Genomic DNA, 22,907 nt, shown 5'->3' on the forward strand with positions numbered 1-22,907 from the left:
GTGGTCGGAGGGGCCGTAGGCGCAGATTGGCAGCCACGCTTCCGTCAGTCTGCCCCAGGGCAGCTGTGGCTACAGAAGTAGCTTACCACCACCGAGTGTGACTGAGGAGTGAATGAATAATGCGATGTAAAGTGCCTTGAGTATTAGAAAGGCGCTGTATAAATCCCATCCATTATTAATCTCTTTCTAAAAGTTGAGTTGCACTTAGATATTCTCTTTATTGTAGTAGAAGTGAACGCCTCGTGGTTTCGGAGATGAGTAGTGATTGCACATTTTATGTAGAGTGTTAGAGAGGTCTTTGGGTCCACAGAAGAACACGCCAACACTGCACCTGCACGGAAGGCAAATTCATAGATAATTCAGAACAAAGACATCTCATACACTTTTGTGGTTAGCATTGTAATTTGTACTTTCAGATCAGAAACTACTGAAGGTGAGTTGTTGAAATTTCGCCCAAAAATTGCAAAAAGCAGCAAAGTGCATCATTTCACCCAGCTGCCACCAGAATACAATCACTCGCTTGATACAAAAATCACCAGCTATCTGTCAAGTATAAAACCAAGAAAATTTACACTGTCTGGTCTTTTCTTTGCTACATTAAACCTTGAAGTGTAGTTGATGCTGGGTGAGATTCAGCTGCATTGCAGGAAAGATCCTGTGAGCTAATTGTATGATTGAACACACCACATTCAATTCCTGCATCTAGTGGGGTTTACAGTGTCAACACTTCTGAGATGTAGCAAATGGAACACTGCAGGAGGTGTGCATGGCGGTTAATACTAAAGAGATTAAACATAGTGTTTCATATTGCACAACCAACTTATTATATAGTTTGCAAGAAATGCATTATACTTTGTACAAAAATGAGATTGTGCGGCACTCGTTTCATTCTTGCCATACAGAAGGTTTTCGAGGTAGTTAAACATCAGTGTTCTTACATTTAGTTATATAAAGAACACCACATGGCAACTGGCTGTTAGCCCAACAGATCAATGCTGGTTTTAATCCTAGTTATGAGCACATTCATGCCTGTTTTATTACCCAACCAAGCATAGAACATGAAGAAGCACCCGTGACCCAGCGTGGGTTTTCTCCGAGATCTTCGGTTTCCTCCCACACTCCAAAGACGTACAGGCTAGGTAAATGTAAAAATTGTCCCTAGTGGGTGTAGGAAGGTGTTAAAGTGCGGGGGTCGCTGGTCGGCGCAGACCCGGTGGGCCGAAGGGCGTGTTTCCATGCTGTATCTGTAAACTCTAAACACCTTACCTGTGCTGACTATGATGACAATCTAAACCAACTGCATCTGCCTGCTTGTGGTCAGCATCTGTCTAAACCCTCCCTATTCATGTCTCTGTCTGAAAGCTGCTGTGGTACCTGCTTCTACCATCTCACCTGGAAGTGCATTTCAGGCACTGTGTAAAATGTACTCGCCTCACACCTCCCCTTTAAACCCCCCGCCCCCCACCTTAAAGGTACGCCCTCTAGTTTTGACACATGGGAAAAATACTTTGGTTATCCACCCCATCTATGGCTCTCATCAGTTTATATACTTGTGTCAGGTCGCTTCTCAGCCTCCGACGCTCCACTGAAAACAATCCTTAGAAGACTTACCGAGGGTTCTCCTCAGCTATGCGTTTGAATTCCTTGTTCCAGTTTGGTCTGCCATAGAAAGTCTTCTGCCGCAGCCCAGTGATAACATCTTTATTCTCTTCATAATGCAAAGCAATGTGAGCAGCCTGTAGCAAAATAATTGCCAGTCTATCATTAAACCAATTGCCTGCAGTTCCGTCATTTTAAATATCACAGCTGAGGTTTTTCTAAACCGATTCATTGAAAAAAAAATTAAACGTTAAAAATGACAAAGCTGTAGTAACCAGTCTTAAAAGGAAAACAGTGAATCTATATTGGAAAATTATCAAAAAAATTTTTTTTTTTAAATTTTATATAATTTTAAATCCTCCGTTATACAAAGTATGTGGAGGCTTTGAAAGGGTACATAAGAGGTTTAGACATAGACATAGAAAATAGGTGCCATTCAATATGATCATGACTGATCATCCAAAATCAGTACACCATTCTGGCTTTTTCCCCATATCCCTTGATTCCCCTTAGCCCTAAAAGCTAAATCTAACAGGATGCTGCCTGGATTAGAAGGTATTACCTATAAGGCGAGGTCAAGCAAACATGATTGTTTTCTCTGGAGCTTCGGAGGCCGAGGGGAGACATGATTGGTTTATGGCACGGAGGCGCAGTGGTAGAGTTGCTGCCTTACAGTGCTTGCAGCACCGCAGACCCAGGTTCGATCCTGACCAAGGGTGCTGTCTGTACAGAGTTTGTACGTTCTCCCTGTGACCTGCGTGGGTTTTCTCCGAGATCCTCGGTTTCATCCCACATTCCAAAGACGTATATGTTTGTATGTAAATTGGCTGGGTGAATGTTATAATTGTCCCTTGTGGGTGTAGGATAGTGTTTATGTGCGGGGATCGCTGGTCAATGCGGACTTGGTGGGCTGAAGGGCCTGTTTCCACGCTGTATCTCCAAAACTAAAACTAAAATAATAAGAAGCATAGATAACATAGGCCGTCTAAACCTCTTTCCCAATGTGGAGATGTCAAATACCAGAGCACATGGCAAAATGGGCAGAAGGAGAACGTTTAGTGGAGAGTCTTATTTTTTTTCTCCAGTCTGGGAGTGTTGTAGAGCAGAGGGATCTAGGAGTGTAGATACATAGTTCATTGAAAGTGGAGTCACAGGTAGATAGGGTGGTCAAAAAGGCTTTCGGCACATTGGCCATCATCAGCCAGAGTATAACCACCAACTACCGTCTTAACCTACCTGATCTCCCGGTGGCTCAGCACTTCAACTCCCCCTCCCATTCCCAAACTGACCTTTCTGTCCTGGGCCTCCGCCATGGTCAAAGTAAGGCCCAGCACAAATTGTCATACAGGGAGCCTAGCGGGCCCAATCCACCCGCAAACAACCGCGCTGCCGACCGGAACGCGCCTGGGTAGTCCCGGCTCGCCCCACAAGCTTCCCAGAGGACTGCAGAGAAGCCGGGCGGCAAGGCCTGTCTGGGCCGAAGGAGCCTCAGTGGCGGTGGCGATGGGAGCCTCGGCAGCAGCAGCGGGAGACTCGGAGGCAGCTTGAGTCTCGACAGCAACGGAAGCCTCGGCAGTGATGGGGCCTCAATGGCAATGGAAGCCTCGGCAGTGATGGGGCCTCAGCAGCAATGGGAGCTTCGGTGACGGCGGGAGTCTCTGCCGCGGGAAAGACAATGGGGACCCCGGCGTGGGGATGGTGAGAACAAAGGGGGACCCAGTGTGGGGGAGGGGGCACTCTAGTTGAGAATCATCTGTCTGCCCAGGGGATAAGTCTGTGTTTGTTCATTTATTCTGGTGAAGGCGCTGTGCACACGGCAGTCAGACAACACGCGCTTGTCCTTTTCTTTTTGATTTCACTTTTAATTTGAACTTTTCGTGTACCTTGTGTGTCGTGACTGTCGATAGACCAATTACCCTCCGGGGATGAATAAAGTTTTATCGTATTGTATCGTAAATGTTAAAATCGGTGGCTATGATGCAAAGTTTAGCTCTAAATTAATAAAATTATAAACTTTCAATTTCCATCTATTTATTCACTTGTTTTTGGTCAAAACGTGTCCCATGGCAATTTATGGCTGTTTTTACATCTGGGCATGTTCTGATTTATTTCTAAAGAGTTTTCAATGTATTCAAGGATTGGGAGAATACATGTGGTGATGCATCTGGGGATGAAGAGAAATATCAGAGCTGGATTGATCCTTCTCTTGTATTCATCTGTACATGATTTAAAATATGCCTACTGTAAATGCAGTACATAGAGAAAGGGGAAAGGGAGACACTGGGATAAGGAAGGATAAGGTGTGAAAACGAGACATCTAAAGAGATGGAGATCAAGAAAAATGTAGAATAGATCATTGTTAGCTCAGAGAGGATGACAACAAAGCAAACAGAGGTAAAATGTAATCGGGGGACAGTCAGAATGGTCGGAGAACTAGGGTGGGGGAGATTTCGAGCCAGCACCGACATTCAATGTGATCATGGCTGATCATCCCCAATCAGTACCCCGTTCCTGCCTTATCCCCATATCCCCTGACTCTGCTATTTTTAAGAGCCCTGTAAAGAAGTTAAGTCTGACACACTTGTAACTTTACTTATTGTTTAATGATCACTCAGGTTAAACACATTCCAGCACTGACTACTAGCAGTCTATCACCGTGCTGGAACCAAGAGAGGGAGGGAGAGATAGAGAGAGTTATTATACTTGATAACTAAGGCGTGGTTAGTGGTACTGAGGTAGCTATATTATTGGTTGCATGCATGGACCATCTACATCCTTCCCCTTAGAAATCAAAACAGGATTAGAGCCGTGGCAATGTAACAGCACAGGGCATGCGAGTTTAAGCAAAGTCGCCGTAGCGAACAGGCGGCTTGACAATGCGACCCGAACGCGTGCGTACAATACCTTCCCCCCCCCCCCCATCGGAAAGAAGAGAAGGCGTAGCGGAGGCAGGCGAGAAAGTTAAAGCAGGATCAAGCGCAGTCGAAGCTGGAAAGGCAGGAGGGGGAGGTGAAGAGACCCGGCCAAAACCAGGCGGCCGAGGAGGAGGAGGACGCAAAGGAGGAGGAGACCGCAGCAGGGGAGGGGTAAGCGGCATGCGGGGAACAGCAGGGAGATCGGCAGTGACAGGCTGGAACGGCAACGGAGGAGCATAAGGACCCGCAGGTGCAGGCTTCGGCTCGTTCACGGCCAGTAGGTGTTGACGGCTCCGACGATAGACAGTCCCTTCGTAGTCCACCAGGTAAGATCTTGGGGAGTCAGCCATACCGACCACGGTCGCGAGGCGGGAGTAGCCGGTGGTAGTCTGCATCCGAACGACTTGGCCTGGCAGTAGAGGAGACAGTGGGCGGCAGGACTTCTCATGCGAACGTCGTTGGCTTTCATGCTTCTGGTCAATCCGCTGTTGGACAGTGGCAGGCTCGAGCACTTTGGGTAGCAGGGCCTGTTGGGCGATTGGCATGGGTGGTCTTGTCATCCGCGACATCAGACGCTGGGCAGGGGAACCCATGGCTGGGTCCCGGGAGATGTTTCGTAGGTTGAGTAAGCCCAGGTAGAAATCGCAGTTGGACAGGCGCGACTGCTCCAGCAGAGCCTTAGCACTCCGCACAGCCCGTTCGGCCAGGCCATTACTCTGTGGATACTCAGGGCTGCTGGTGTAGTGATGAAAGTTCCACCTGGCAGCGAAAGCCTTGAATTCGGCGCTAGTGAATTGCCGGCCGTTGTCGGTCTGCAAGCGTACAGGGGCACCGAAAGTGGCGAAGTGCCTGCGCAGCTTGCTGATGACCATCTCGGAGGTGATGGAGGGAAGTATGTCCACCTCGAACCAGTTGGAGTACGAGTCGACCAGGACGAGGAACTGCTTGCCCCGCCATTCGAATATGTCGGCAGCCAGCGATGTCCAGGGCATGGTAGGCGCCGGCTGCTGCAAAAGAGGCTGATGCTGCTGGTGTGGGGCAAGGTTGTTGCAGGAGGGACAGGAGGACACTCTGTCCCTGATGTATTTGGCCATACCGGGCCAGTAAAATTGTCCTTGGGCATGAGAAATGGTAGCATCGACCCCGGGATGACCGCTGTGGGCAGCATTGAAGTATAGATCGTAGAGGGAGGCAGGGACCACGACCTTGTGGCCCTTGACGATGACACCGTCTTGGATCACCAGTTCATCACGGACTAGGAAGAAAGGGTGGGCACCCGACGGCAAAGTGGTGCGTCTGTCGGGCCACCCGCGCTTGATAACGGCTGCGAGCTGCTGCAACGCAGGGTCAGCGGCGGTGTGCTCGGTCAGGCACTGTAGCTGCTTGGTTGGGACAAAGTTGACGTTCAGTACCAGCAGGGCATCCTGCTCGTAGGGGTGGCGGTCGCAGGAGGCTAGTGGGGCACGAGACAGGGTGTCAGCCACATGCATCTCAGTGCCCTTCTTGTAAACGATGTTGAAATCAAAACGCTGGAGCTGCAGCATCATGCGCTGAAGCCTGGCGGGGGCAATATGTATCGGTTTGTTGAGGATAGTCACTAAAGGCTGGTGGTCGGTTTCGACTGTGAATTTGCTGCCGAAGAGGAAGTCTTTGAACTTGGAGCAGGCGAACACCACCGCCAGGAGCTCCTTCTCGATCTGAGCATACCGTTGCTCCGTGTCGGTCATGGTCCGAGAGGCATACGAGACCGGTAACAGTGATTCGTCATCGTAGAGCTGCAGGCAGGCAGCACCTAGTCCAAAACAAGAGGCATCACAGGTAACAACAATGGGATGGCGCAGGTCGAAGAATTTAAGGTCGGGGTGCTGGTCAACTTAGACTTCAGCCATTCAAAAGCCTGCTGGTGTTGTGGAAACCAGGACCAGGCAGTGTCCTTTTTTGTTAGCTGTCTCAGGGACGAGCTCAGTTCACTGAGATTTGGGATGAACTTCCCCAGGTAGTTGACCATGCCCAGGAATCGCTGCAAACCGAGGACGTCGGTGGGGGCTGACATCTGGGAGATTGCATTTGTCTTTTGCGGGTCGGGCTTCAGACCGTTAGAAGTGAAGATATGCCTGACGTAAGGCACTTCGGATACGCGGAACCTGCATTTTTTTTCATTCAGTTTCAAATTGATCTGTCGGGCCCGGTCCAGGACCCGGCCGAGGTTCTTGTCATGTTCGGCAGTATTCTTCCCGTAGACTAGGATATCATCCACGATGATGGCACACGGCATGCCGGCGAACAGCTGTTCCATGCACCGCTGAAACACCTCGCTGGCGGAGCTAATACCAAATGGCATCCGTAAGAACTTGAATCTTCCATATGGAGTGGCAAACGTTGTCAGGTCGGAGGAGCGTTTGTCGAGAGGTATTTGCCAGAAAGAGCTCTTGGCATCAAGGACAGAGAAGACCGTGGCCTGGCCGACTTGAGCTGCAATGTCTTCCACGGTTCTCATGGGGTAGTGTGGTCGCCTTATCGTGAGGTTCAGGTCCTTCGGATTGATGCACACCCGTATCTCGTTCTTGTCCTTTTTCAGGGTGGCGACCATGGTGGAGACCCAGTCGGTGGGTTCGCTAACCGCTTCCAGCACTCCCATCGCGACCATGCTCTTCAGCATAGATTCAACTTTATCCTTCATAGCGAGGGATACTCTGTGTGGTGCACGGACCACGGGCACCACTTTCGGGTCGGTGGCGATTTTGTAAATGAGTGGTAGCTTGCCCAGCTCATTGTCGAACAGGTCCGGGTACTCAGACATCGGATTCAGCAACACCTGCACTTCGTTGACGGTGCGGTCGAAGGACACCAGTCCTAGGTCCTGGCATGCCTGGTTGCCCAACAGAGTCACACAGTCATAGTCGAGAACATAGAACAGGAGAGGCCGCGATTACTTCTGCAGCACACAATTGAAAGTGGCCTTCCCCACAGGTTTCAGCACCTCACCCCCATAAGCATGTAAAGTCGAACGGTCTGCAGTCAGCAGCTCATTAAGTCTAATCTTCTTGAACAGGCTTGTTGACATAACATTGACTTTTGCCCCAGTATCGAGCTTAGCCGAGAAAGAATGATTGTTGACAGTAACGAGGACCGATGGATCAGGGAGTAGAACAGGTGCGTGTAGGAGTGTGAATACACTAGCATCTCCTTGAGAACTAATTGGCTCAGAGTCGTGGGCAGTGTCGAGAGAGGACTGGGAGCCAAACTCGTTATCGACTTGTACCAGGTTGTTTAATACTTGTCTAGAAGCTGGGGGAAGTTTCCCACGGGACCGGCAGGCAGCAGAGAAATGGTTAAATTTCTTGCAGAAATTGCAGGATTTTCCGTAAGCCGGGCACTGCGACTGCATAGAATGCACATAATTGCAATTGGGGCACTTTTTAACAACGTGAGCGCCGGGGGGGTAGCTTGTCCGCGGCACAGGTCTATTGTAGTCTATTTTGGGACGCGGTCTGTTGAGAACCGTTAGATTGATAGCTCGGCTATCGGACTCCCGCTGTCCGAACTGCGGGTCAACAACTTCGGCCAACCTGCATGCGTGCATGGCCTCGGTCAGAGTAAGATCTGGCTTTCTCAGTAGCTCCGATCGCAACTTCTGATCCAGCATCCCCGTTACTAAAATGTCCCTAGTAAGCTGGTCAGTCATATTTTCAAATCGGCACCTCTGGGCGAGATAGCGCAGATCAGCAATAAAACACTCAACTGGCTCATCAGGCTGTTGTTTCCGCGTAAAGAACTTAGCTCGCTCTAAAATGCGGTTAGAGGGCAAGTCACAAATTTCAGCAAACTTCCGTAGCAAACATACCGGATCGTTGGCAGACTCCGTAGGTACTAGGACCAGATCGTTGTCATCCTGGACAGCGGGATTGTAGGCAAAAGCAAGTGCTCTCCTCATGGCATCAGGACCGGCAAGGTTCAACAGGAGGGATGCTTTGACAGCGTCGAGATCGTTACGGTGAACGATATTCATGTAGTGTGTGAAATCCAACTCAAAAGTCGCCCAGCGCTCCGCTATGTCGGCATCAAAGACAAGGGGCGAGGGCTTGCGGCACGAGGAGGCCATAGTGGTAGAGGGGTGCGAGAAAAACTCCGATAAAGCAACACTTATAAAGAAATAAAACCCGATGAACAGGAGGCGTGTGTTTTAACTATCTGACACCATGTAAAGATGTTAAGTCTGACACACTTGTAACTTTACTTATTGTTTAATGATCACTCAGGTTAAACACATTCCAGCACTGACTACTAGCAGTCTATAACCGTGCTGGAACCAAGAGAGGGAGGGAGAGATAGAGAGAGTTATTATACTTGATAACTAAGGCGTGGTTAGTGGTACTGAGGTAGCTATATTATTGGTTGCATGCATGGACCATCTACAAGCCCTATCTAGCTCTCTCTTGAAAGCATCCAGAGAACCTTCCTCCACTGCCCTCTGAGGCAGAGAATTCCACAGACTCACCACTCTCTGTGAGAAAAGGTGTTTCCTCGTCTCCGTTCTAAATGGCTTACTCCTTATTCTTAAACTGTGGCCCCTGGTTCTGGACTCCCCCAATATCGGGAACATGTTTCCTGCCTCTAGTGTGTCCAAGCCCTTAACAATCTAATATGTTTCAATGAGATACCCTCTCATCCTTCTAAACTCCAGAGTGTACAAGCCCAGCTACTCCATTCTCTCAGCATATGACAGTCCCGCCATTCCGGGAATTAACCTTGTAAACCTACGCTGCACTCCCTCAATAGCAAGAATGTCCTTCCTCAAATTGGGGGACCAAAACTGCACACAATACTCCAGGTGTGGTCTCACTATGGTACTCTGGCTGTACCGCAGAGAACAGGAAAGCTCTCCAACGCGTCATTAAGACTGCTGAGAGGATCACTGGCACCCAGCTCCCCAGTCTGGAGGACATCTACCGGACCCGCTGCATCCGGAGGGTCAAGGGCATTATTAGAGACAGCACACACCCTGGACACTGTCTCTTCACCCTCCTGCCCTCAGGAAGACGATACAGGACACTGAGCGCCCGCACGACAAGACTGAAAAACAGCTTCTACCATAGAGCTGTGACACTACTTAACTCTATCCCCCTCCCACACTGATCCCCCCCCTCTCTCTCACACACCCGCCAATACTCCTGTATGTTTATGCTTATAGTCAAATTTTTTTAAATAGTTCTTTTTTTTTTTTTTTATTGTATTTTTATACTTATATTCCTGTGCAGCTGGAGGACTGCTCCAACAGAATGTTGTTGTCTTGTACAATGACAATAAAGATTATCTATCTATCTACTAGGGCCCTGTACAACTGCAGAAGGACCTCTTTGCTCCTATATTCGATTCATCTTGTTATTTAAATAATCAGTCAATTTGGTTTATAAGCATGAGGTAACTTTAATTTGTAAAGAAGTCATTTGTTGAAAAATGACAAAAGTGCAATAGGAAACGTTAAACTCACTTGATAATCGTCCCAGCCTGTGAGAAAGATATGATAACTTAGGAACTGATTATTTCCCATCTTCATCATTTGGATTTCCAGGGAATGCAAAATTCCCGCAAACCACTCAAATGAATGAGTGTCCCGGCAAATCCAGTAGAAATAGACCTTCATTTCAAAAAATAAATGGTGTCACAACAAACTTCACAGCAATCAGGAACACATACAAAAGGGAATATTGCTTCAGGAGGGCAAGGTTATCATTGGTGGGAAAGGAAGAAACGCACTAATGTTATTCAACGTGTAAAAAAGCTGCCATCGTGTTTCTTTAAACTTCTTTTTGTTTAAGAAAGAACTGCAGATGCTGGAAAAATCAAAGGTAGACAAAAATGCTGGAGAAACTCAGCGGGTGAGCAACATCTATGGAGAGAAGGAATAGGCGACGTTTCGGGTCGAGACCAAGGTCGCCTATTTCTTCTCCTCATCGATGCTGCCTCACCCGCTGAGTTTCTCCAGCATGTCTTTTTTGTTTTGTTATTTTACTAGGCTTATTCAAAAAATAATTTCTTCATGTGTCATATTTGTATAGGGATTCACCCGTATTTCCTAAAAAACAGCAGTGGGAATACAGTGGTACACGCTCATAATACAAAGATAGACACAAAAGGCTGGAGTAACTCAGCGGGTCAGACAGCATCTCTGGAGAAAAGTAATAGGTGACCTATCGGGTTGAAGAAGGGTCTCGACCCGAAACATCAACTATTCCTTCTCTCCAGAGATGCTGTCTGTTCAGCTGTTACTCCACCATTCTGTGTCTATCTTTGGTTTAAACCAGCTTCTGCAGTTCCTTCCTACACAAAGTTCCTACACAAACTAAGAATATAATTGAGTGTATTGTCCCTTGCCTGGGATCAACGCTCCAACCATGACCCGCGGATTCCAACATCGAGGAGCTTGCAGTCTCGGGTAGAGACTGATGTCTGGAAGATCCAAAGTAGCAGGAGGTTCGACCAGTCCCCTCCCGGGGTCCGATCACCCGGCGAGGGGGAGCTGAGATCCCCCCCGATGTGGGAACTTCATCGCCCCGACGCGGAGGGCCCGACCACCGGCTACGGGAGCCAAGATCGTCCCGTCAACGGAGGGCTCGTGACGCCCGACCGCGGGAGAGCAAAGAAGGGAAGAGATTGAACTTTTTTTTGCCTTCCATCACAGTGAGGAATGTGGAGGAGTCACTGTGGTGGATGTTTATGTTAAAATGTATTTTGTGTGTTCTGTTGCTTTTTATTGGTATAACTGTATGGCAAATCAAATTCGTCGTATGGTGCAAAACATACTTGGCTAATAAAGTATGATTATGATTATGAATGATAAAGCATGGAAACAAGCCTTTCAACTCAACTTGCCCATGTCAACCAAGATGCCCTATATACACTGGTCCCACCTGCACACGTTTGGTCCATATCCCTCTAAACCTTCTCAGTCCAGTTTCCAGATGAAAAATAAGGTATCAAAAAACTCACCCGTTTTATTTTAGTTGTCATTGTTGGGTGATTGTGCTTGGACCAAATTGATTTCAGTATAGAAGCAAAGGGTGTGACTCCAATTCCTGCAGCAATCAGCACACTAACTTCATAACAGAACACATCGATACTGGCGGTTCCAAAAGGCCCATCGACTGCAACTCTGTAAAGCATAATGCATAGCTGGTAGCATGATGTAGCATGATGTACAGGGTTACCTAGCTTTCCCCAACGTTAACTGGAATGCTTTGTCTTCAGATTCTTAAAATAATCCAGAGATTACAGAATCATAGAAATGCATTCCTAAAATTTCTGAGGAATATATTTCCATATTAAATAGACTATTTTACATGTAATCTAAAAAAACTGTACAAACTGTACATAAATAACATATGGGAAATGCTGGAAATCCTCACCTAAATTTATTTTAAAGTATAACCAGCTTTCACAAGTTACAGGAGTAGAATTAGGCCATTCGGCCCTACTTCACCATTCAATCATGGCTGATCTCTGCTTCCTAATCCCATTTCCCTGCCTTCTCCCCATAACCCATGACACCCGTTCCAATCAAGAACTTGTCTATCTCTCCCTCAAAAATATCCACTTTTGGCTTCCACAGTCCTCTGTGGCAATGAGTTCCACAGATTAACTACCCTCTGACTAAAGAAGCTCCTCCTCACCTTTTTAAAAGAGCACCCAATAATTCTTCCATGGAAAGATAAATACACAATGATTCAGGTTGAAGACCCTTCCTCAGGACCTGATCTCTTTACACAATTGTTCTTTGTCTGATCGATTATTTCCAGATTTTTTTTCAATCAAGGCATACTTGATTTTGTAACATAGACTAACTTGAGCCTCTGCCCTCTCTCTTTTAGCCCAACCACATTCAAATATTATTGTGTGCCATAGGAGGAAATATATAAAATGAGGTATTTTTTCAGGAACATGATTTTAACTTTTACCAATATAACTTTTCCCAGAAATCAAGAGGAATAAATTTCCACTTGAATTCAGCTACAATAAGACCAATATTAGTTGTCTAATTTCTATCTGAGCTGAGGCTATCTGCCCCAGTGCAGAGCAGGGTGGCACAGTGGCACAGCTGGTAGAGCTGTTGCCACACAACATCTCACAACTCTAGAGACCGGGAGCCAATCCTGTCCTTGGGTGCTGCCTGTGTGGAGTTTGCATGTTCTCTCTGTGTACACGTGAGTTTCCTCCGAGTGCTCCGGTTTCTTCCCAAAGATGTGTGAGTTTGCAGGTTAAATGGCCTCTGTCTGGGTGTGGTTGCCATGGAACCGGTGGGCCGAAGGGCCTGTTTCCATACTGAATCTCTAAACTAAACAGCAATTAAACTTGGACATTTTTGAGTGGTCTTGGTGCAACAAAAGAGAGTTGATGGGTTTTTTTTTTCACATCATTTATTTATTGGAGACCAAAATGCGACATGCAATTAAATTTGACCTCTCTCAAAAATATCAATTGTCATTTACGTAATGGTTCTACATAAAAACTGGCAGATTTGTTCGTATAATGCATTTATCATTCCTTTGAAACATATTCCATGACCTTATGGTTATTCAATAACAGCTAAATTAAGTCACTGTATTAGATTTGCAAAGATAGCTTTATCTATTGTTCAGAAGATGAACCGCTGCGGAAGGGTTTTGACTGTAATGTTAAATCTGTTTCTCCTTCCACAGGTGATCCCTGACTCACTAAGTGTTTCCTTTTTTTTTGCTTTTATTTCTAACATTCACTAATGGGAGAGTCTAGAACTAGAGGTCATACCCTCTGAATTAAAGGACGTTCTTTAAGGAAGGAGATGAGGAGAAATGTCTTTAGTCAGAGCGTGGTGAATCTGTGGAATGCTTTGCCACAGAAGGCTGTGGAGGCCAAGTCAGTGGATAATTCTAAGGCAGAGATAGATAGATTCTTGATTAGTACGGGTGTCAGAGGTTATGGGGAGAAGGCAGGAGAATGGGGTTAGGAGGGAGAGATAGATCAGCCATGATTGAATGGCGGAGTAAACTTGATGGGCTGAATGGCCTAATTCTAGCTTTTCTGCTGGCTCATTTGATCTCACTTTCAAGTTCTCCTTTATTGAAAATACCGTTAAATAGCTTTTAAGGCTCCAGTGGAAAGCAAAATCCACCAAAGAACTAAGTTATGCAAGTTTGATTCTGATTTGATCAACAATTCACTGATATAATATGAATAAAGCTAATTAAATATCAAGGGGGGGGGGGGAGGAACTTTTAAAAATTTTAAATCTCTTCCCTGTACGGGGACCCGACCTTTTTCCTGTTGGGTCTTTGTTGTCGTTGGGGCCTAGCACCGTGGAACGGTCTCCAACTGGAATCAGCCTGGGGCTCCAGTCGCAGAGCCTGCAAACTCACCATTGCGGAGCTAGCCGGCTTCGGAGCGTGGAGAGCTGTGGTGGCGCGCGGCTGCGACCCGACTCCGGAGCTTCGGAGGCTCCAGCCGCAGGTCCGGTGGACGGTGACATCGGGAGCCCGCTGGTCCCTGGTGGGAGACCGCTTTTCGGAGCTCCCGCAACGGCAACTTCATCCACCCGAATTAAAAACGACCCAGAGCGGGGCCTTACATCGCCCGGTGCGGCTTTAACGGCCGCGGGACTTACCATTGCCCGCCTGGGGCTCCAACATCAAGACCCGGAGCAGGGCCTTACATCGCCCGCCGAAGCCTTAACGGCTGCGGGATTTACCATCACACGTCGGGGGCTTTAACATTGGGAGAAGAATAAAGTACAGGGGAGAAACAAGACTTTGCCTTTCATCACAGTGAGGAGGTGTTTGGAGATTCACTGTGATGGATGTGTGTGTAAATTGTGTTAATTGTGGGTCTTGGGTTTTTTCTTGTTCGTATGACTGCAGAAATGAAATTTTGTTTGAACTTAGGTTCAAATGACAATAAACGGTATTGTATTGTATTGTATTGTATTGTATTGTATTGTGCTGCTCGTAAGTAAAAGGGATCAATACCCACAAAAAAAACTTGTTAGTATGGAGATACAAGAGACTGCAGATGCTGAAACCTTGAACAAAAATACAAAGTGGCCGAGGACCTTAACATGTCATGTTGCATCTGTGGAGGGAAATGGAAGATTCTGTCTGAAGAAGGCTCCTGACCCAAAACGTTGCCTGCCCATTTCCCTTCACAGTTGCTGCCTGACCTGCTGTGTTCCTCCAGCAGTTGGTTTTTTCACATTTGTTTGTGCGGCTGTATGGAGATTGAATAAAGACCAGATGCGATGTATCATTAGGTAAATAATCTTGTAATGCTCATTAGTTAGATCAGTGCATCAACCTTGGTCTTTCGAATGAAATGAGAGAGCAGATGAGAATGGCAACAACAAATTCCTTTGGTATCTCATTGATCTGCTTTGAACATCGGATAAATTCCACAGCAGTAATTATTTGCCAATTAAACATAAAGGGGATGTTAAGAGCATGTTAAAGGAGAGTCAAGACAACTTTACCAAAGAGAGTTTAAGCTGATAGAGAGTGGTGGTGAAAAATCTTTTCATGAGAGAATTCCAGTCATCAGGACTTTGCAAGTTGTAGACAAATTCAGGATTACTCAAGAGAAATGAAGTGGAGGAATGTAGATATGATGGGAAGGTTAAAGGGCCTGTCCCATTTGGGCGTCATTTACACAACATCATTTACGCGCACGTGATGCGCGCATGGTGCGCATTACGCACGCATGGAGCGTGGTGACGTAGGCAGTGATGCGCGATCGCGCGCGGCGCCCCTGGATTTCGGGATGTAGAAAATCTTTGCCCGCCATCTGCGTGACGCGCAAATGACGCCCAAATGGGACAGGCACTTAACATTTGAAAATGCTGGAAACACTCAGTAGGTCAGATGGCATCTGTGGGAAGAGAAACACTCACCATTTCAGGGCCAGAACTCTTTGTTAGGACTAGGAAAGAGAGAAAGCCAAGTTATTTTTCAGTAGGAGAGATGAGAAAAATAAAGTATTTTTCGAAGGGTGAATCCAAATGGGTTAGAGGGAGCAAGTCGCAAGCACATTGCACTTTGTCTGTATGCTACATTGAAAAAAGCAAGGCAGCAGGACATGCACAGTAGGCTAGACTATTAAAATAGAATAAGCAGAACCAAAATGATGATGGGCAGAAATGGACAGTTCTGATACAGATGGCCAGAAAGAATGCATTAATAAAAGTAGGAGAATTCAATATTGTCCAAAAGACTGCAGTGTGGCCCGATGGAAGATGAGGTGCTACTCTTCAAGCCTGCATGCACCTTGTTGTAACATTGCAAGAGGCCACAGCCAAGATTGTCTGGGTGGGAGTGGGATGGTAAATTAAAGTGTCAGCATCCAGCGTTTAGGGTCACTCCCATGGACTGAACGCAGGTGCTCCACAATCTCAGTTTTATTTTAGAATTACAGCATCTGATTTTCCAAATTGGAGGGTTATGTGATGAGGGAAGTATATAGAAACGTTTAAAAAACATTTAGACATATACATGGATAGGATAAGTTTGGAGGGATGTGGGCCAAACGCAGGCAGGTGGGACTAGTGTAGTTGGGGCATGTTGGTTGGCGTGGGCAAGTTGGGCCGAAGGGCTTGTTTCCACAATGTATGACTCTAAAAAGTGATAAGTGAGACCACAAAGGGAATTGAAAACAGGAATGTGAATTTAAAATGTAAATGTTGCTTAAATGAATATGACTATAGGTCAGTAAGCACTGGGGCTGATGATTCAATGGAGTGTTGGATGACCTTTACAGAGCACATTGTGGAAAGCCAGCCAGAAGTTTATTGATACTCAAATCAGAATGAATGAAGGTTTCAACAACGTACGATCAACCACAGAATTGTTTGTAGCGCGAGTCAAAAGGAGTCTATAATTTGATCTAGGTCATCCCAGGTTTAGTTTAGTTTAGTTTAGAGATACAGCGCAGAAACAGGCCCTTCGGCCCACCGAGTCCGCACCGACCAGCGATCCCCGCACACTAACACTACCCTACATACACTAGGGACAATTTACATTCATACCAAGCCAATTAACCTACAATTCTACACGTCGTTGGAGTGTGGGAGGAAGCCGGTGATCTCAGAGAAAACCCACGCTTGTCACAGGTAGAACATCCAAACTCCGTACAGACAGCCCCTGTAGTCAGGATCGAACCCCTCTCTGCCGCTGAAAGGCAGTAGCTCTGCCGCTACGCCACTGTGCCGCCCAGGTTATGGCATGGTTCTATTCCTGTGAACTGTTTGGAACCTCAAGTTGAAATACAATCATGAACCAAGTTCCCACACATCCGAAGATGCCTGCCGACCCGCAGTAGCCAGCAAATTTTGTATGTACTTCCTGTATGTAAATCAGGCACTCACTCCTAGGCTGGGACGGGCCTGTATTTACTCAACATGCTAACATTTCCACTAATTATTTCTAATAACATGGTACCAACAAGATAGATTCACAAAATCTCAAAATATTAACCTTGGCATTTTCCATGGTTGCTGAAATCTTCTTACATTAGCACCACAGGCTTCATATAGAGCACTTGTCCAGTCTCCCAGCACTTTAATGTGGATACTAAAATGGTCCTCTTCAGGTGCAGAGGTTAGTGTAAATGGATGCCATTCAAAGTGAGATATTGAAGGACAATGCAGAAAGATGTATTGACCAGGTTTCATCTTAAAGCCTTGTTTTTTCATCTGAAGCTCAAGAACCATGGAGGGGTGTACGATTACCTATCCATCAAAAAAATGAATCAGATTTTTTTAAATGTATATATTGCTTGTGTTTATAGTTCACACAACAAAGTCAATGGGTTATCAACACAACAAGCTGGAATAACTCAGTGGGTCAGACAGCATCTCTGGAGGAAAGGAATAGGTGATGTTTCAGGTCGAGACCCTTCTTCTCTCAACCCGAAATGTCACCTATTCCTTTTGTCCAGAGAAGCTGCCTGAGTTACTCCAGTTTTTTGTGTCAATCTTCAGTTTAAACTAGCATCTGCAGTCCCTTCATATACACAAAATCAAATGGTTCGAAGATCGACACACACAAAATGATGGAGTAACTCAGCGGGACAGGCAGCATCTCTGGAGAGAAGGAATGGGCGACGTTTCGGGTCGAGAGCCTTCTTCAGACCAGTCAATTGGTTCATCTGCTTTTAGAGATGTTACAATCCTCAGTTTTAAGATGAAGACAATTTCTGTCTCAGCTTTTAATAATAATTTGTATAGATTGGCACCGTTAAAAATGCAATATTATCTTTTTAGATTAAAAAAAACTTCCACAATTCAGGAGAGACCCTAGTGAATCAGAGAAAATATTTGCCATATCACTGAAGATCACTGTTCATCTTTGGTTTACTTACAGATTTACGACATCTTCACTTCGGACCAGCTGTGAACTGAATAATGAAATATGCTGATTGAACTTAATTGGTTAAAAAATGCTTTGTTGACCATCTCATTACTTAAAACACTGATAAAACTATAGCCAAGATTCATTCATCAGGGAAAGGTAATATGTCAGCATCAAGGGCATTTTCGTTACACCTCCTAAAGTTGCAGTATCTTCTGCCAAAGTCCAAAGATGACTAATTAATTATGGATCCGATTAATAAATCAGATGCCAATGGGTCTATCATTTCTTAGTCCACAGGAGGAGAATAAATGTTGATGATCAAAGAATGCATTAGGATGATTTCTGAGTTTACAAGCATAACATTTGCAAGTATATAGATAGGTCTGCCTGAAAAACAAAGTCGTTACCTTTATGATCACGACCTCTTGTAGGGATCTGGCAAAACGAATCAATCTTTCGCAAATATAGAGAACATTTGGGCACAAAACCCATTTCCAGCTCTGAAAAAAAGTACATAGAGTTTTTTAAAACACTGTAAAAGACTTTAAAATTTCAAAAGACTTTAAAATTGTATATTCAAATTTTAATTAAAAAATTAAAATATAGAAAATATTTAATTTCCTCTGATTCACTAGGGTCTCTCCTCAATTGTTGAAGCTTTTTCATCCAAATAGATAATATTGCATTTTTTAAAGTGCCAATTTATTCAAATTATTTCTAAAAGCTGAGACAGAAATCGTCTTCATCATGGCCAGCATGCTTCAATAAGATCTCCCCTCATCCTACTGCATTCCATGGAATAGAGTCGCAACCTACATAACTCTCCCTATAGCTCACATCCTCTAGTCCTGGCCACATCCTCATAAATCTTTTCTGAACCCTTTCAAGCTTGACAATATCTTTCCTATAACATGGTGCCCAGAACTGAACACAATATTCTAAATGCGGCCTCACCAACGTCTTAAACAACTGCAACATGACTTCCCAACTTCCATACTCAATACTCTTGACTGATGAAGGTCAAAATGCCAAAAGTATTTTTGACCACCTTATCTATCTGTGACTCGATCTTCAAGGTACTCCTAGATCCCTCTGCTCTACAACACTACCCAAAGGTCTACCATTCACTGTGTAGGTCCTGCCCATGTTAGACTTCCCAAAATGCAACACCTCACACTTCTCTGTATTAAATTCCATCAACCATCCCTCAGCCCACCTGGCCAATTGATCCAGATCCTGCTGCAATCTTTCACAACCATCTTCACTATCTGCAAAAACACTAACTTTTGTATCATCAGCAAACTTTATAATCCTGTATGTTCTCATCCAAATCATTGCTGTCTGTACCTCCACTTGAAGGTAGAAGACAGAGGGTGGGGGTTTGTTCAGACTGGAGGCCCATAACAAGAGATGTGCTTCAGGGTTCAGTGCCGAGTCCATTATTGTTCATCATTCATATTTACAATTTGGATGTAAGTGTAGGTGACTTGTTTAGTTTCTTATTGTCACGTGTACCGAGGTACAGTGAAAAGCTTTTGTTACGTGCTATCCATTCAGCGGAAGACAAAACATGATTACAATCGAGCCATTTACAGTGTACAGATATATGATGAGGGAATAACGTTTATGCAAGGTAAAGCCAGCAAAGTCTGATCAAGGATAGTCCGAGGGTCACCAAAGAGGTAGATAGTAGACTGCTCTCTGGTTGTGGTAGGATGATTCAGTTGCTTGATAACAGCTGGGAAGAAACTGTCCCTGAATCTCGAGGTGTGCGTTTTCACACATATACCTTTTGCCAGATGGGAGAGGGGAGAAGGGAGTGGCCAGGGTGTGATTTGTCCATGATTATGCTGCGGGTTTGATCCCGACTATGGGTGCAGTCTGTACGGAACTTGTACGTTCCCTCCGTGACCTGCGTGGGTTTTCTCAGAGATCTTCGGTTTCCTCCCACACTCCAAAGTCGTACAGGTTTGTAGTTTAATTGGCTTGGTATAAATGTAATTTGTCCCTAGTGTGTGTAGGATAGTGTTAATGTGCGGGACTCGGTAGGCACGGACTCGGTTGGCCGAAGGGCCTGTTTCCGCGCTGTATCTCTAAACTAAACTAAATTAAAGTAATCCACTCGGCCCCTTTACTTGTTCCTGCCATTCAATGTGATTATGGCTGATTTGTCACAGGCCGCACGTACACACAGTAGGTCTCAACTCTACCACTGCACCACCGTGGCATTCTCAAAGTTGTTGAGGCAGATTATGATACCTTGACAGCATAAGACATGCACATAGTGTTTTTAACAAAGGAGCTTCTTACAGCTTCATTGCAAACATATATCACCTTGATGTTTAATTCATCGTTGCTTAAAGATACCAACTTACCACTGGTTCATTTCCAAAGAATTCAGGGAAAGGACATTCTGGGATGTCTCCCCATTCTTCATGATGATCCCTGCAGTATGTAACATTGTGTTTCTGAAGACTCTGAGAAGTTTGCCCTCGAACAATACGCCTATGAACAGGATTATTCATTTCAGTGGTTGTAATTCATTAACAGTTCAGACTTGATAACCATGTTTTGAAATGCTGATCCATGAGTCATAGAATCATACAGTGTGGAAACAGGCCCTTCGGCCCAACTTGCCCACACCGACCAACATGTCCCAGCTACACTAGTCCCACCTGCTACACTAATCCCATCTGACTGCACTCGGTCCATGTCACTCCAAACCTGTCCTATCCATGTACCTGTCTAACTGTTTCTTAAACATTGGGATAGTCCCTGCCTCAACTACCTCCTCTGGCAGCTTGTTCCATACACCCACCACCCTTTGTGTGAAAAAGTTACCCCTCCGATTCCTGTTAAATCTTTTCCCCTTCACCTTAAACCTACGACTTCTTACATTTACAATATTACTTCAACCACTGTTAACTTAAGAATTTATCTTTAATACTTGATGTTATTATTGACATAAATATATTCAGCAGAATGTTAGGTTAATCATTTTCAATGCAGGTGATGCAATTATTTATGCGAAAAAAATGCATAAACTATAATCTCACTCCCAGTATAATAGTATAATTATTATAGTATAATTATATAGTATAATTATAACAGTATAACAGTCTGAAGAAGGGTCTCAACCCGAAACGTCGCCCATTCCTTCTCTCCAGAGATGCTGCCTCACCCGCTGAGTTTCTCCAGCATTTTGTGTCTCCCTTCGATTTAAACCAGCATCTGCAGTTCTTTCTTACACATAATAGTATCATCTCTGTTGGCTGTTAGCAAAAAGATTCACAAACAAGAAGACAATAAATAGAAGCAGTGGTAGACCATCCAGCTCTGAGCCAGTTCGGCCATTTATTTGGATTATGGCGATATCATTTTCTGCACCCATCCACATATTGACCTTCTTCAAAGATTGACAAGGGAGTTGCGGAGGGAGCGGTCTTTGCGGAAGGCAGACATGGGGGGAGATGGGCAGATGTGGCGAGTGGTGGGGTCACGTTGGAGGTGGCGAAAATGACGGAGGATTATTTGTTGTATGTGATGGCTGGTGGGGTTTCGGCCCGAAGGGGCTCGGCCTGAAACGTCGCCTATTTCCTTCGCTCCATAGATGCTGCTGCACCTGCTGAGTTTCTCCAACTTTTTTGTGTACCGGATATTGACCTTAATGTCTAGAAATACATTGATCTGAATCTGAAATACATTGACAGTGAGTGAGTCTCCATAGCCCTCTGGAATAGAGAATTTCAAGGGTCAACAAATTTCACCTTGCCTTAATTCTAAATCATTCAACTCCTTTTTTGAAACTGCGTTGTTTGCTCCCTGGGTCCTCAGCCAGGAGAAACACCTGCCATGCATTTTGCCTATTAATCTCTTAAAGAATTTTGTATATTTTAATGAGATTGTCCCACATCCAAACTCATATCCACAAGGGCCACATCTAACTCCCTCTTAAATATAGCCAATGAACTGGCCTCGACTACCCTGTGTGGCAGAGAGTTCCAGAGATTCACCACTCTCTGTGTAAAATAAGTTCTTCTCATCTCGGTTTTAAAGGATTTCCCCCTTATCCTTAAGCTGTGACCCCTTGTCCTGGACTTCCCCAACATCGGGAGCAATCTTCCTGCATCTAGCCTGTCCAACCCCTTACGAATTTTGTCAGTTTCTATAAGATCCCCTCTCAATCTCCTAAATTCTAGAGAGTATAAACCAAGTCTATCCAGTCTTTCTTCATAAGACAGTCCTGACATCCCAGGAATCAGTCTGGTGAACCTTCTCTGCACTCCCTCTATGGCAATAATGTCCTTCCTCAGATTTGGAGACCAAAACTGTACGCAATACTCCAGGTGTGGTCTCACCAAGACCCTGTACAACTGCAGTAGAACCTCCCTGCTCCTATACTCAAATCCTTTTGCTATGAAAGCTAACATACCATTCGCTTTCTTCACTGCCTGCTGCACCTGCATGCCCACTTTCAATGACTGGTGTACCATGACACCCAGGTCTCGCTGCATCTCCCCTTTTCCTAGTCGGCCACCATTTAGATAATAGTCTGCTTTCCTGTTTTTGCCACCAAAATGGATAACCTCACATTTATCCACATTATACTGCATCTGCCAAACATTTGCCCACTCACCCAAGTCACCTTGCAGTCTCCTAGCATCCTCCTCACAGCTAACACTGCCCCCCAGCTTAGTGTCATCCGCAAACTTGGAGGTATTGCCTTCAATTCCCTCATCCAGATCATTAATATATATTGTAAATAGCTGGGGTCCCAGCACTGAGCCTTGCGGTACCCCACTAGTCACTGCCTGCCATTGTGAAAAGGACCCGTTTACTCCTACTCTTTGCTTCCTGTTTGCCAGCCAGTTCTCTATCCACATCAATACTGAACCCCCAATGCCGTGTGCTTTAAGTTTGTATACTAATCTTTTATGTGGGACCTTGTCGAAAGCCTTCTGGAAGTCCAGATACACCACATCCACTGGTTCTCCCCTATCCACGCTACTAGTTACATCCTCGA

At 45.4% G+C, this 22,907-nt stretch overlaps 1 protein-coding gene across 1 annotated transcript in view; it reads right to left on the minus strand.

Moving 5' to 3' along the window:
* Nucleotides 1-204: 204 nt before the first annotated feature.
* The window catches only part of nox3 (NADPH oxidase 3), a 53,733-nt gene continuing 31,030 nt past the window's right edge, over nt 205-22,907 (minus strand). Inside the window, exons 7-13 of the mRNA XM_033026356.1 lie at nt 20,260-20,389; nt 18,292-18,384; nt 17,006-17,259; nt 11,505-11,667; nt 10,006-10,152; nt 1,612-1,736; nt 205-331 (exon numbers count right to left, since the gene is read on the minus strand). Of these exons, the coding sequence (XP_032882247.1) occupies nt 205-331; nt 1,612-1,736; nt 10,006-10,152; nt 11,505-11,667; nt 17,006-17,259; nt 18,292-18,384; nt 20,260-20,389 (1,039 nt within the window). The remainder of the gene's footprint in view (nt 332-1,611; nt 1,737-10,005; nt 10,153-11,504; nt 11,668-17,005; nt 17,260-18,291; nt 18,385-20,259; nt 20,390-22,907) is intronic.

This window comes from Amblyraja radiata, chromosome 8, assembly GCF_010909765.2.
Source record: "Amblyraja radiata isolate CabotCenter1 chromosome 8, sAmbRad1.1.pri, whole genome shotgun sequence".
NCBI classification, from domain to species: domain Eukaryota; kingdom Metazoa; phylum Chordata; class Chondrichthyes; order Rajiformes; family Rajidae; genus Amblyraja; species Amblyraja radiata.